The 15,160-nt window shown below is 41.7% G+C and overlaps 2 protein-coding genes across 3 annotated transcripts; one reads left to right on the forward strand and one right to left on the reverse strand.

Annotated features, from left to right (window-relative positions):
* The first annotated feature begins 192 nt into the window (after nt 1-192).
* Nucleotides 193-11,395, forward strand: LOC5502481 (ADP-ribose pyrophosphatase, mitochondrial). Of its 2 annotated transcripts, none has more exons than XM_001623608.3 (7): nt 193-314; nt 2,575-2,773; nt 3,296-3,403; nt 8,163-8,249; nt 8,485-8,590; nt 9,665-9,808; nt 10,288-11,395. In XM_001623608.3, the coding sequence occupies exons 2-7, from the start codon at nt 2,604-2,606 to the stop codon at nt 10,516-10,518; spliced, it is 846 nt and encodes a 281-aa protein (XP_001623658.2). In that variant the 5' UTR covers nt 193-314; nt 2,575-2,603; the 3' UTR covers nt 10,519-11,395. The 2 variants fall into 2 exon arrangements, with proteins under 2 accessions (XP_001623658.2, XP_032226625.2); XM_032370734.2 differs by lacking the exon at nt 193-314 and adding an exon at nt 374-654.
* A 1,330-nt stretch (nt 11,396-12,725) lies between these two features.
* Nucleotides 12,726-15,140, reverse strand: LOC5502472. Its single transcript, XM_032370735.2, has 2 exons — nt 14,408-15,140; nt 12,726-14,212 (listed from the first exon to the last, which is right to left on the reverse strand). The coding sequence occupies exons 1-2, from the start codon at nt 14,766-14,768 to the stop codon at nt 13,752-13,754; spliced, it is 822 nt and encodes a 273-aa protein (XP_032226626.1). The 5' UTR covers nt 14,769-15,140; the 3' UTR covers nt 12,726-13,751.
* Between the last annotated feature and the right edge of the window lie 20 nt (nt 15,141-15,160).

Here is a 15,160-nt window from a genome sequence, read left to right on the forward strand (position 1 = left end):
ATTTTCCAGGCTTTTCATCGTGTATAATTTCAATCTTATGCTTTCTTGTTTAATCTTAATTTCGATTTTTTAAATCATTTATTGACACCAACTATACAACTTTATGAGATTTAATTCGACATTTATTTTGTATAACACAAAATATATATATATATATATTTAGTATGCAAAACTCGGGAACCTCGCAAGAACAAGCGATTTGATTGGTTGTGGAACTCGGGATAAAATGCAGTATACACCGCCTAGAAAACAGCTCCCCGTAATCAAGCAAAATGGCGGGTGTGTAACAGTGTTTTTCGGCTCTCGGTAAACAGGTAAATATTTCGCCACTAAAATCGTGACGTCATCGTCTCCATTAATCTGACTCAGTCCCCAAACCAAACCAATCGTATACTTCGAGTAACTGATCCGAATCGATTTTAATTTACCTTTCCATGCCATGCACACACAAAATAATGTCATGCTAAGTAATTCAGTGGGCTAATCATAACACCATGGTCAGAGAGCATTTTGTTAGTTCATATAAAGCCAGTAGCGCCACGTAAGAATCCTCTAGAAGCTCTATGCCGTGAAGGAACTCGTTGCCGTGTGTATATATGTTTTGCCGGCGGTTGGCCGAAAAGTCATCTATCTCCTCGTTCCTAGCTTATATAGGTAAGCGTATGTGATGATATCGCCTTGTTATCTAGTTTTATTAATTTTAAAGGAACACAAACAGATTTGCCTATATATCATGTCTAATGAACCCGAAAGTGCACCCGAAACTAAACAAAGCATGCAATAATAGCTTTGCTCTCTAGTTTCATTAGATTTTGTGGAGTTTTGCACTTTCAAATATAAGTAAATACTTACTTACCAATGTGCGAGGTAGGTCACAAATATGAGATATGAATATCCTTATTTAGGAATGTATTTTCCTTTTGGAAGCGATAGTCCAGCAACAAGAAATGATAGACGATATCTCGAATTATCATTTAAGAATTTAACTTAAGTATACCATTTGGTAAGTGCAATATTACTATGTAATTTAAAAGGATTTCCTTAATACATTTATGTATAGTCACAATGACTAAAAAAAAAATGTATTTAACCTACTTGTCAGTCAAATTTGACAGACGTTAAGCTCATCAATAACCCATTCTCTATGTCATGTGGGAACTGGGGCAGTGCATAAAAACTAGGTTTTGAATTTTTCAGGGGTGGTGGAGTGTCCCAAAATTGGGCGGAGGAGCCACAGGGGATAAAAAGAGGGTGTTTATAGTGATAGTGGTTTTGAGGGAGGGGGGGAGAGGTACCTGGGTTTTACATAGAGTAGAGCGAAAATTGTATTGTACAATTTATATGTATAATACCATCTCTTATCAAGCAATTCATTTATACATGTAACATATGATGCAAATTTATGTACATGCTGGTTGTATCATTTCTCTCAAAAGCTTTTCCATTTACAAGACCAGTAGAGGTTTGGGTGTGGCAAAATGAACAAAATATTTTTTGTCTGAAACTGGGAGATTCTATATTAAAAATGGGGATACAGGTTATTTACTACCAAAACCTGGAGATGCAAGGCTTTGGGGCTTTCAGGTAAAAGACTTTCTTCCCATTTTAATACTACCCCTGTGTTTTATATGGCAATAATGCAAATGATGGAAAAATCATTTTATGGTAGCCTGATGAGTATCAGGCGATTTAATTTGTCAAAAGTTGGTGAGGAAAAATAAAAGTACGCCTGACCCAATACTAGACGTGATACCTGCCGCCCTTTTTCAGGTCACTGTCAAAATACGTTGGCTGTCAATTTTTCAATGACTCGTGTGGTGGCGCAATCAAATGCCCAAATCAAATTATAAACAGTATTTATGTAAAACAAATCTACATTGGTGTCGTATGCAAGGGTAATAATTTTAGTAATGATGAACTCCGGTGAGGGTAACTTTATGCTAAATGATTTGAAACGCAAAAGATATTTCACGGCTCAGGAAATTTATGACTTAAGTTTATGACTGCAGATCCACACATCACTTAATTACTACAGGATATTCTTTGTGCTCTCACAGACAAATTTCTTGAATATTCGGCTACTAATGATATCTGTAGTATTAAGCAGCTTCTATGATATCCATATTTCCAGAGCCTTTGGTATAACTAGTAGATCTTCGCTTCGAAAAATGATACCAACGAGAAATAAACACACGCAATGGCCGGCCTGGGCAAGACATTTGAACATCTAACCTGAGTATCAGACAGAATTTTAGTTTTTCCAAAGAAAATGTTATAGAAACAATTTCTCTGATTCTGCTAACGCATGGTCAAAAGCAGTTTTGGAGTCCGCTATTACTCTGAGAACAAGCAGTCGACGGGTTAGGGTACTATATATAGTTGAACCAATCAGCACATCCCATTCAAGTGCCCTTTGTTTTTTTGACCAATCAGGAGCATGCTGGAATCCGGCATGAGAACATATGATTTGAACAGTTCTTGTATCAGGCCCTTGTCTTGTTTCTCGCCGGCACGATGGAAGCATAGGAGGGCCTAATACTCAGGTTATTTTATGTAAGTTCTATTATTTTATAGGTCCCTGCCTTTTTATTCGCCCACTGAAAATGCATCACACAAAGGCAAGAACCTCTGTCTATCCAGGAAGCAACCTTCAGCGTTTTCCTGTACCAGACAATCTAGTAACATGGAAGGAACCATTTCCAAATTATACACCCGTAGACTACACAGCGCCAAGTGTTCTGAAGAGACCTGTCTGGGCTGATCCAGATACAAGGTAACTAGAGAACAAAAAATTTCATAGTGATCATGTATTGTGTTTCTATTGCAATATTTTATTGAATTTTTTTTAATTCTCCAAAAGGGCACTATTTTCCTAAATATAATATATCATATATCAATTTCAGCTCTATAGACATTCCTGTATAAAACTTTTAGAAATTGCAAAGATCTCATGGAAGTGCAAACGATATAGATTCAATTTGAACATATATCCAAAGCAAAACCCAAAAACTATGTAAAATCAAAAAAAAATTTGGTGAAGAGATTTTTTGTTAAGTGCTGCTGGAACTTCAAAAATATTCTGTCTTTTACTGTTATGAAAGAGGGAAACAGACCCTTAAAACTTTTAGCATGATTCCTTATATTTTTGACTTAACTTACCTCACTCAAACTCTACTGGGAGCGGCTGACCTGCCACACCCCCTCCCCTTCCCAACTTGTCAGTCAAGGCCCTGCTTTTCCAAGGGTACTAAGTATTTCAATACAACTTGAAATGTTTGATTTTTCAAATTTCCAGGCAGGAAACTGTTGACCCCCCTCTCTTGTTCAATAAACTGGACAAAGCCTACAATGTCGATAGAACAAGCTACACTGGGATGTATGAGATAAAAAATAATGTTCCTCTGTAAGTATCTGTTGTAGTTTTACTTCCGGTTAATTAGCATATCTTTCGCACATGCGCACCCGGATTTAGTTCCTCGTGTAGTCCGCCATGTTTTGTATTGTGTTAATAAAATAGGTGAATAAAAAGCCTTCAAGTCAACTTATTACATGGTGTCAGAAGCAAACTGAAGGAAAATCACTCTCAAACATACCAGGTCGGTATTTTACGAGAAATCTAGCAAGTTTACACAAGGAAAATGGCCGAACTCACGGGACTCACTAGCCCTCGTATGGACTGGAATGCAACCGATCTTCAACAAGCGCTAAAAAAAGTTCAAGGCAACCGTCGAATTGTACTTTTCTGGCCCGCTTAAGTCCAAATCGGAGGAAGAAAAGGTCAGTTATCTGTTGATATGGACGGGAGAAGAAGGAATTGAATTAGTTTCTACGTGGTCGCTAACCTCAGACGAGAAGAAAAAGCTGTCAACTTACTGGGAGAAGTTTGAAGAATACGTCGCCCCCAAGAGCAATTTTCGCTTAGCACGATTTAAACTACGCACTCTGAAGCAAAAGGACGATGAACCAGTGGATTCATTTATAAAGAAAGTAAGATTGCTAGCCAGCGAATGCAGGTATGATAATGTAGACGAACACATTATTGACGCTCTAATTTTCGGGTCTCGCCGCCCACGTGTCCAGGCTAAACTCCTCGAGTTAGACAACACTCTAACGCTCGCCAAGGCAATAGACATAGCCAGGACTGAGGAAGCCACTTCGGCTCAGTTACAAGATATTAGAGGCACAAACACTATACCTGTACACGCAACAACCCACAAAAGCCCTTCTTCACATCCCAAGACACACTCACGTGAAAATAAACAAATACAAACTTGTGGGAACTGTGGCACTAGCCATAATGTGACACAAAAATCCCTGTGCCCCGCAAACGGAACAAAATGCAGCAACTGTGGGAAACCAAACCACTGGGCCAAGGTTTGCCGTTCCACCAAACCCCAAGGTCCCACCCCGAGGGGAAGAGGCAGGCGGGGAAACTGGAACAAATCAAAGCAACAGATAAACACCCTCAGCAATGAGAATGCTAGCACTGCACCTGAGCCCCTAGATTCCCCACAGTTATATTTTCACTCTCTGACCATTGATAGTATGTCTCGACAGATCACTCAAGCGCTCGTCAACATACAGGTTAACTCGAGTAACGGGACACTACCACTATTATGCAAGATTGACACTGGTGCTGAAGGAAATGTGATCCCATTAAGCAACTACAAGCACATCTATCCAGAGTCACTCTGCGACATAGACGGCAAGCCCCTCAGCTTAGCCCCATCAGATACAAGGATAACAGCATATGGAGGCCATGAAGTACAACACTACGGTACCTGCAACCTCACTTTACTACATAACGGTCAGTCCAGCCCTCATGAATTTCATGTTGTAAACACGACAGGACCTACAATCCTAGGACTACCCACATGTACTGCAATGAAGCTTGTAACCCTTAACCACAGTCTAAGCAAAGACCAGGCTGAGCCAGCCGAAATACGACCAGCTCAAGTACCCAAGGATGACCCTGAGGCAAAGGCAGCTCTACTAAGACAGTATGCTGACTGCTTCGAAGGCATCGGATGCTTCAGCGGAGAGTTCCATATCACACTTGACCCTACAGTACCCGCTGTGGTTCACCCGCCACGACGAGTCCCTGAAGCACTTCAGGAGCCTCTGCGCAAGGAGTTGGAATCCCTCGTACAGCAAGGAATCATCACCAAGGTTGATGAACCCACTGACTGGGTCAACTCGCTAGTCTGTTCCACAAAGCGGAATGGCTCCATACGACTCTGCCTTGATCCAAAGGACCTCAACTGCGCCATCAAACGTCCACATCATCGTACACCCACTCTTGATGAAGTATTATCAAAGCTAAGTGGATCCGAGTACTTCTCCATAGTTGACGCCCGCAGCGGTTATTGGAACATAAAGCTTGACCAGGAAAGCTCACTCTATACAACATTCAACTCTCCCCATGGAAGATTCAGATTCCTACGACTACCCTTTGGTCTGATTTGTGCTCAGGACATCTTCCAAAAGAAGGTCGATGAAACCTTTGGTGACTTACCTGGGGTGACAGGCATCACCGACGACATAGTTGTTTACGGACGCAACCGTAAGGAGCATGACAATAACCTGAAAGCAGTAATGGAGCGTGCCCGTGAAACTGGTCTGAAATTCAATGCTGACAAATGCAAAATTGCCAGCAAGGAACTTGTCTTCTTCGGACACACCCTAAGTGCGGATGGTCTGAAACTTGACCCTACTAAGGTTGAAGCCATCAACAACATGGATCCTTCAACGAGCCTCACAGATCTCCAAGTCTTCCTAGGTATGACGCAATACCTTAGCCGTTTCATACCCAACCTCGCTTCAACAGCAGCGGTCCTCTGGGACTTGACAAGGAAAAGTAGTCAATTCCAGTGGTGCCCAGAACACCAGAAAGCTGTAGATGACATCAAGAAACTCATCACATCGCCAGCCTCGCTGCAGTATTTCGACAGCACCAAGCCTGTCGTAATCCAGGTGGATGCATCTCAACGTGGCCTCGGCGCGACACTCATCCAAGATAAAGGCCCTGTGGAGTACAGAAGTAAGCTACTCACTGAAACCGAGAGGAGGTACTCCAACATAGAAAGGGAAATGCTTGCAGTCGTCCATGGTCTCGAGAAATTCCACTACTACGCTTATGGACGCCACGTCCAGGTCCACACGGACCACAAGCCACTGGAGGCAATATTCAAAAAGCATCTGGCCAGCGCGCCACCCCGCATTGCCAGGATGATGCTGCGGATACAGAAATACGACATCGACATTCGATATGTCCCAGGGAAGGACATACCCCTGGCCGACGCCCTCTCACGACTTAACCCAAGTCCCGGTGACACTATCGCTGGACTTGATGTCTCTATACATGAGCTACACTTGCACCTCAATGCTAGCCCTACTAGGATAACGCAGATCCAAGAGGAGACGAGGAAGGACACAACACTTCACTCACTTCGTGCCGTCATCGCCCAAGGTTGGCCAAACAAAAGAGCTGAATGCCCTGAGTTACTACACCCATACTGGAACTATCGTGACGAACTTACTGTCGCCGATGGATTGGTCCTGAAGGGTACCCGAATTGTAATTCCAAAGACCCTGCAACCAGATGTTCTACAGCAGCTACACTATGCACACCAGGGTGCGGAAAAATGCAAGCTCAGAGCCAAGGGATCAGTCTTTTGGGCGAACATCAATGCCGACATCGACAACATGGTCAAGAGTTGTGCTCCCTGTCAGCATAATCAGTCCATGAACACTAAAGAACCGCTAATGCCTCATGATGTTCCACCAAGGCCCTGGCACACCCTAGCATCTGACTTGTTCTCCTGGAACGGTTCACCATACTTACTACTCTCTGATTACTACAGTAAGTTCCCAATTGTGCGCAAGCTAACTAACATCCAATCATCTACTGTCATCGCTCACCTCAAAGGAATATTTGAGGAGCATGGCATACCAGACAAACTTGTCACAGGACATGACACCCAGTTTACGTCTGCTCTATTCAAGGTTTTTAGCAGCACCTATGGATTTATTCATACAACTACAAGCCCATACTACAAGGAGGCTAATGGCTTCATAGAGAGAAATGTGCAAACTGTCAAGGATCTCCTTCAAAAGTGCAAGGAATCAGGGCAAGACCCACATCTAGCCATGCTGTGCCTGAGAACAACCCCTTTGGGTCACACCCTGCCATCACCAGCAGAGTTGCTAAATTCCAGAATATATCAGTCTAACCTGCCAGCTACTTCCAGGCATGCACTACTGAACAAACCTGACTATGATGCCAATGTCAAGCTGCAAGCCAGACAAGACCGACAGAAATCATATTACGACAGGACTTCCAAGTGTCTACAGCCTGTCTACCCTCAGGACGCTGTCAGAGTCTTCAACCCCCTCAACTCCAAATGGGAGCCAGGAATAGTTCGAGCCGCTGCGCCAACCCCACGCTCGCACATTGTGGACATGGCCAATGGCAGTACTCTCACCAGAAACCGCAGACACATTCGTCCCACAGGTGAAAAACTAAGCTTGAATAATACCTCAGCTACTGATGACTACGAGCCTGTAGCAGAACCAGCACCTAACGGCAACCAACCCCCAACAGAGCCAAGGACGTCTACACCTGGTACCCCTGCGAAGTCCACACCTACCCAAAGTGGTCCACCATTACGCAGATCAACACGGACAGTGAAGCCCCCAGACAGACTGAACTTGTAGCATTTGCTACACAAACATTAGATATTGAGCTATGTTATTATTAGTACTGCAAAGTTCTTTGTTTTTTTTTTTACACCCCTAATTGGACACTACCAGTCACATTTGTACTCATGTAATTTTTCAGCTTTTCAGCTTAGAGAAGGGGATGTTGTAGTTTTACTTCCGGTTAATTAGCATATCTTTCGCACATGCGCACCCGGATTTAGTTCCTCGTGTAGTCCGCCATGTTTTGTATTGTGTTAATAAAATAGGTGAATAAAAAGCCTTCAAGTCAACTTATTACAGTATCTACCACAGTTCATTTAATGATTGCATGGTTCTGTTTAATTGAAATTATCTCAAAGCATCATTATTTGAGAACCCACCTGACAATGTTTTCTATCTATTCATCATGCAATGCATTGAAACAACTTTTTATAATTTTCTATAACTTTGTGATTATACAGAAATCCATTTGGTAGGACTGGCCTGGAAGGGCGTGGCTTACTAGGTCGTTGGGGGCCAAATCATGCTGCAGACCCTGTTGTCACAAGGTACTGTTATGCCTAAGAAGCAAAAATAAACACGTACTCATTTCTTCCTAAACATTTCAATCCAAAATAAAAACTGATCATGCAAATCACTGATTATCTTCAAAGAAAGGCAAGAGAGAGAGAGAGAGAGAAATTAGAGAAAATGGATCTTTATTTTATTTTTTTGTAGTTGTTACATCAATGAAAACAAAATTAATGTTTACCATTAAAGCCCAGTCCAAACCATTGTTTATAGATGGAAGAGAGACAATAAAGGAAACAAGGTTTTACAAGGAGGAAAACCAGTTCTAGAATTTGTAGCAATCAAGAGAAAAGACACAGGAGAGTGGGCCATTCCTGGGGTAAGAACACATTCTATTTCCTACACTCCCTCAAAACATCCTACATACAAGAGCCAAGTCACCTATTGCAGAGACTTCCATTTCAGGCTAGTTCTACATCTACACCTTGCCTCTGAGGTGCTTACACAGGGGGGTGCGCAGAGTGCACTCACCCCCCTTCGTGGCCAAACAGTTGGTTATTTGTTATAAAGGAATTTTCAAATACTAGGCTTTTTCCATAAGATACCTATGACTGCGCACCCCCCCCTCAGTCAATCCTGGGTACGCGCCTGCCTCTATTATACTTGGTGGCCAGGAATGCCCCCTTAGGTGGTGGGCTAGGGACCTCAACATTTTTTGGGCCAGTAGTATAAAAACATGCAATAGATATAGAAAAAGAAAATGAGAAAAGAGCAAAAAAAGTCAATAGAAGCTGCAAAGGCTATTCTCAAGCTGCAATCACCTTGGCTTGGCTTACACATCTAATAAATGGGGAGAAAAAGGTGTCATGAGGGTGGGGGTTGCCTACTCCCACTCTCCCCCCCCCCCCCCCCCCCCCACCCTCCCAGCCTAGCTTCTTTGGATTTCAATTTGAGCCACACTTCAAGGCCAGCTCCACCACCCCTGGCCTCAATTAAACCCTTTAAACCCCCCATGTCATTGGATTCTAACATGAAAGGCTAGGGTTGATCAAGTATCAAGTATCAAGTAATATTGAAGTTGCATAGATGGGAAATCCTACACAGCAAAACATAAACAATTTCAGTAAAGCTTGTTTCCCTATGCTGACTGCCTCAGGGACAGTGGAGTGGTCCCAGACATTGTGGGCAGAATTGGCTGCTAAAAATGAATACAGACAGTAAAAAAACATATGACGTCTTTTACTAAGCAATCAATTTATACATGTAATACTGGATACATATTTAGGTACATGTAAAAAAATGACATCTGCTTACAAAGGAGGGGGGCAAGCATCCCCCTATCCCTCCTTTTTTATACCCTTGACTTGATACCCTCTAATCGGCCATGTTGTATGTGCACCTTCCAACATAAAGGGTAATGAGCTTATTTATTTGTTTATTTGTGTTTTTGAAGGGAATGGTTGACCCTGGTGACACAGTCAGTATAACATTGAAGAAAGAGTTTGGTGAGGAAGCTATGAACAGTATGGAGGTCTCTCAAGAAGAAAAGGATAAACTTCATGCACAGCTGACGGAGTGCTTCAAAACAGGGCATAATGTGAGTAGTAAAGCTGACTAATGCTGACTTTTGAGGCGCGCATGTGGATAAAGGTTTTTATCATTTTGTTAAGATAAATGATTACAGAATGATGTCATAAAAGTATACACTCGCGTTACCGTATATGGTTCCATGCTTTTTCTTGTTATAAGGGAAGACCAACTCAAAATAAAGCATGAGAGTTTATAAGTTAAGAAGAAAAAAAACTGCAATGCGAATGGTATGGCAGTGCCATAGCAGGCCTTGAAATATTGGGGGGGGGGGGGGGTACAATACAAAAACATTAAGAAAATAATGGGGCCAAAGCCAAGTCGCTACTTGCCATTTCCTTATAATTTGTGAAAAAAAAATTGGGAGGGGAGGGGCAGGTTCCCCCAGTGCCCCACCCCTTGCTATGGCCCTGCATTAAAAATCAACACCACTGACTAAAGATATCCTGCCATTCCCTAATTATGTTATATTTTTCTCATTTTTCATAGATTTACAGTGGGTATGTTGATGATCCCCGCAACACCGACAACGCATGGATGGAGACGCATGCTGTTAATTACCACGACGAAAGCGGAAACACTTTCAAACAGTTTCGACTTCAAGCAGGCGATGATGCGGGCGCAGTGGCCTGGACCCCAATATCACATGATCTTAACCTATATGCCAGTCATGCAGACATTGTGCGTCAGGTTGCGGAGTACCACCATGCATTTTTCTGACTGCTTGCTGTAGCCAAAACTCACCCAATCTCAACAGAAAAGCTTGATCACTCTAGTGAAACTCTTGTTTTTTTGTCAACCTTATCAATTTCGATCCCACATACTTTGAACAAGAATGAATGAAGTAACAAAGGCTCATATATAGTCTAGGAACTTCTTATCAGTCCCTGGTTCACTAGACTACCTGTAGGCTTTGATAGTTTTTCCAGCACAAAAAACCCAAAAACACGGAGTTTGCATAACCCGGCCGCCATCTTGGATAATGCGCTTGGCAGGCAGGTTATGCGAACTCTGTGTTTTCCGGGTTTTCGTGCCCGAAAAACTATCAAAGCCTACAGGTAGGCTACTGGTTCACATTTACAAAATGATAATGTATTCATTTTTTCATGCTAGCTCAAGATACACGAATGCACGCCTCAGGGCTGCAGAAGGGGGTTGGGCACTAGGGAGAATGTGACTCCCCCCCCTCCCCCTCCAATATTTTAAATAAATTATAAGGAAATAGGGGTAGTAGGGACATGGCTAATTTCTCCAATATTTTCTTATAGTTTTGTATGTTGCCCCCTCCAATATTTTGAGGTCTGCTCGAGCTGAAAATGAATGCACACTAATTGTATATTTCCACTGGCAGATGAAAATATCAATAAGTCACATGACTCTTTTTTATCTTTGGTTGAAGCACAAGTATGTTTAAGTGAGATATACATTTTTTTTTTCATATTGCCGCACAAAGGTTAGATTTGTGTTCGATATTAGAATGAGACAATATAACATAGTCAAACTTAAATTTTCGTGATTTGTAAAATGTTCACAGCACTTGGTATAGTCCTCAAGAAGTATGCAAAATAAAACAAGAATTGTGTTATATTGTACAGAACAAATGTAAGTGTTAATGTCACAACACTATTCAGGGGGTGGATGAGAAGTTGATATGACAAGTTGACTCGGAGTCATAGCTTATTTCTTTTGTTTTATTTTACCTTTGAACACTCCCACAGGTTGATCTGCTCCCTCCCTCTTTCTCTCTATATTTTCCTTTCCTTTACGGGGTGGATTGACAATTTGCTAGATAAAGGCTAATTTTCTTGATGGCTAATTTTCTTGCATCATTTGCACTGTTCTCTGTTGTTACAAAACTAGTATGCTATATTTGATTAATCTCTTCAAGGATTATAATTGAGGGTTTTCTGGAAGGGGGAGGATAGGTTAGTGGTTCATGGCAGCCTACCCCAAAGATCTTAGTTTCCACACAACCATGTCTGAGAGAAGAGCTTAACCTTGCCTACCCTATTTCACATGCTGCGGTATTCAACCATGCAGGTTTGGTGTACTATGGGTACAAACCCCAAAAGATGACTATTCCAAATTCCAGGCCCGTAGCCAGAGGGGGTTCAGGGGATTCGTTCGCTTAGAGCAAACAAAAATGTATAACGTTTGGCTGGAGATATACTCTGCACATAAATATGTCTTTCAAGTGGCTATATAAATGTTTGTATAATAATTATCTTATTATCGCTATATGTTAAAAAGCACGGTATTAATAACAAATACAAGATTGATTACCTAATATAATAAGGCGAGGGGAGTGGTATACCGGAAATTTGGTCCACTGAAATGGAAAAACGAACCACCCTGCTCAAAATCCTGGTTACGGGCCTGAACTCTTTGTTGATTTACATGTCTTTAAGGGTAACTCTTACCAATTTTAGTAGTTTATTTAGTAGAGTGACCACTTTTAGTATTGAACTTTTAGAGTGTACAAAAAAAAAGTCCAAAATGTAATGTAGAAAAGCTTTTATGCCTTTGCCTAATTTCTCTCACTGCAAGTATAATAAAGCTTCTGCTAACATGAGCATTTTTCTCTCCAGAATTCAGTTTTCTGTTATATGCACAACAGTCAATTAGAACAATGAGACAAGACCTGGGAAAATTTGATTGTTTCATGAGGTGCTGAGGACTATATTCATTATGTTCATTATTTATGGCCGAGGGGGGACCGGTTCCCACATAGGGGGATTAAAAAAGTTTTGGGTACATTGATGGGGGGTCATAAAAGTTTCCATGTGGTTGAAGGGGGGTCAAAAAAGTTTCATTCCTTTAAAAGTAGGTAACTTTTTATTTGTTATTATTGAAATGATTAATCAAAATGCATGAAAAGCTGTTTCCTAGCATTGACTGCTGTAGAGCCGTTAACGCTTTCCCACAAATGACAAATTCAACAGTTTATTAATTGATAGTAGTTCATAAGCTTGACCTATAGGATCAATAAAAAACAACAACCGAAATATATGCATTTGTAAAATATACTAGGAATCTAGTACGGCAGGTTATTAGATAATGTCAATGTGTTAAAAGTCTGACTCGGATACCTTTGCTTTGGACGCCCCCGCGAGTACCAGATCTGGGAGATCTATTAGATACCAATGACACAGGACGATTTTATCTTTTATTAGAACAGTCCAATGCAGTAAAATATAAAATGGTCCTGCGTGATGTGGACTAGTGATATGGCATGCAAAGATAGATATAGATACATATTCTTTACTGTTTCAAAATGCCACAAGGCCACATTTGACTTATAACAATAAGAAATATTATTTTGTTGTTGTTTTTAATGCATGATTTGTTTATACATATCTATATTTCTTATTATAAATGTAGTTTTGTGGATTTTTAAAGAGGAGGGGGTCAACAAAGGGGGGGGGGGCACTGAAAACCGCCCACCCCCCCACCCCCCGGCCATAAATAATGAACACTCTCTAAGCTGTCTGTCTGATGGTATGTTGTATACTGCAGACACTTGTTCAGGTCTGGACCTCAACCTGCTTGTGTTCCAGTTGACACCTTTTCGGTAGATAAGAAGGTAATTTATTGTGTGCATTTTGATCTGGAGCTAAGAATGCCAATTTGAACACTGCAAAGTCAGTGAATTTCTTCTCTGGACTTTATCCTGTGAAATATCACGAAAAATCACACTAAGCATGCTGCTTATATTTACATTATGTATTATCTGTCTGCTGATAGGAAAACACAATGGGCTTCAGCCTTATGATCTCCTGCAAAGGACTACTATTGGTTGTCTTACAAACATCAAGTCAACATGGTATAACGGCCCAAATCATTGATTTGAAAGTCAACTCCACAGTGCATATTGATGGATAACACTAAGAGCAAATTAATCTACACAACACTTTCTGGTCATTTGAAAGTCTGCCTATTAATAAATTCATGTCTCATGCATGTCGGCAGCCTCTATCAGGAACTTTGTCAACAAGGAATTCTACTTTTGCCAGCACAATGTCTAGCTTTCTCTCTAAGTTTTCCATTCTCTGCTCCATAGTTTTGTTAAACATCAACAAATCCGCAGCACTCTTGGCCTTGGCGATGCCCTTCCTCCATTTGCGAATCCCTGTCAGCAGGAAGATGATGAGGATAGTGACAGCAGCAGGAATGGGCTTATTAGCTGCTGCCGAACCTGCCCACATACACAGGCCGATAACAAATGCCATGCGTCGCACACACCAGACAGGGCCAAACACTGCATGCAGGAGAAAAGTGCCAGACATGACCAGGAAAAATTTGTTGTATGACATACGTGAGATAGACAGAATTCCTGTGAGAATCCACAAACTTAGCAGGATAAGGGAGAGTAGCTTGTGTCGACCAGGGCTTATCACATCTGGGGTCCAATAATCTGTGGACAGAAGAACTGTATGATATCCTGGTATTCATAGCATAACAGTGGGAAGAATACAGGCACATACACAGGAGGTGTACATAATCGTCAAAAACTAAGTATCTTTTATCCATATGGTACCTTTTACTGTGCACCCCGTACTTCCCTCCCCCCAGAAAATCCTATGAACACACCTGGAATTTTTTCATATACCTTCTTTCCCAAGGATCTGCTGCAGTGTGTCTTCTGTATAGGACATGGCGTTGTCGTGAATACAAACCAGCCAATTCCATATTTGCAACCCTACTTTCTGTCCTATCGGTCCGATAACTCGACCTGTAGCTACCGCCACTTTGTATACAAACACCATCATCTTGGTCACATCAGTGTTTAGATCATTGGCGCAGTAATCACGAAACTTGACAGCGGCGTCCATCGCAAATTCAGCAACTTTTGGCAGTCCTTGCTCGGTAACCCGATAAGCGTTCCTGGTGGCGTCGGGAAAACTTACTGTTGTAAAAAACACAGCAAGGAAGATAGCAAAGAGAAGGAACGCTTGCTTGTATCCTGCCATCTTTGTTATAGTTATGAGTCGGCTGCTCTGCTTGCTTATTCGCCTCTGTCGCTCTTTTTGAAAAATAGGAGTGTGATTCCCATGGGAAGCAGATTCCAGAAAATTTTTTAACACATTCTTTCACTTTCACTTTCACTATCGTTCTCAGGTTCTCCACGCCTTACCGTGCCGTGAAAAGAATTTACCTCTGGATTCCATCAATGATGACCAAATACCGCTTTCCTTTATCGTCGTTATCGTAAGCTCGCACCTGCCATGCAAATTACCTAATAGCTGCGCGTCCGAGTGAGCTATAATTAATAGCTCATTTGGAAGCGCGCCAAACACAACAACATTGTCAGTTTTTGCCGCCATGCTGGACGCGCGCTCGTTGTGAGAGTCTGGGGACAACT

This window comes from Nematostella vectensis, chromosome 4 (genome assembly GCF_932526225.1).
Source record: "Nematostella vectensis chromosome 4, jaNemVect1.1, whole genome shotgun sequence".
NCBI lineage: Eukaryota > Metazoa > Cnidaria > Anthozoa > Actiniaria > Edwardsiidae > Nematostella > Nematostella vectensis.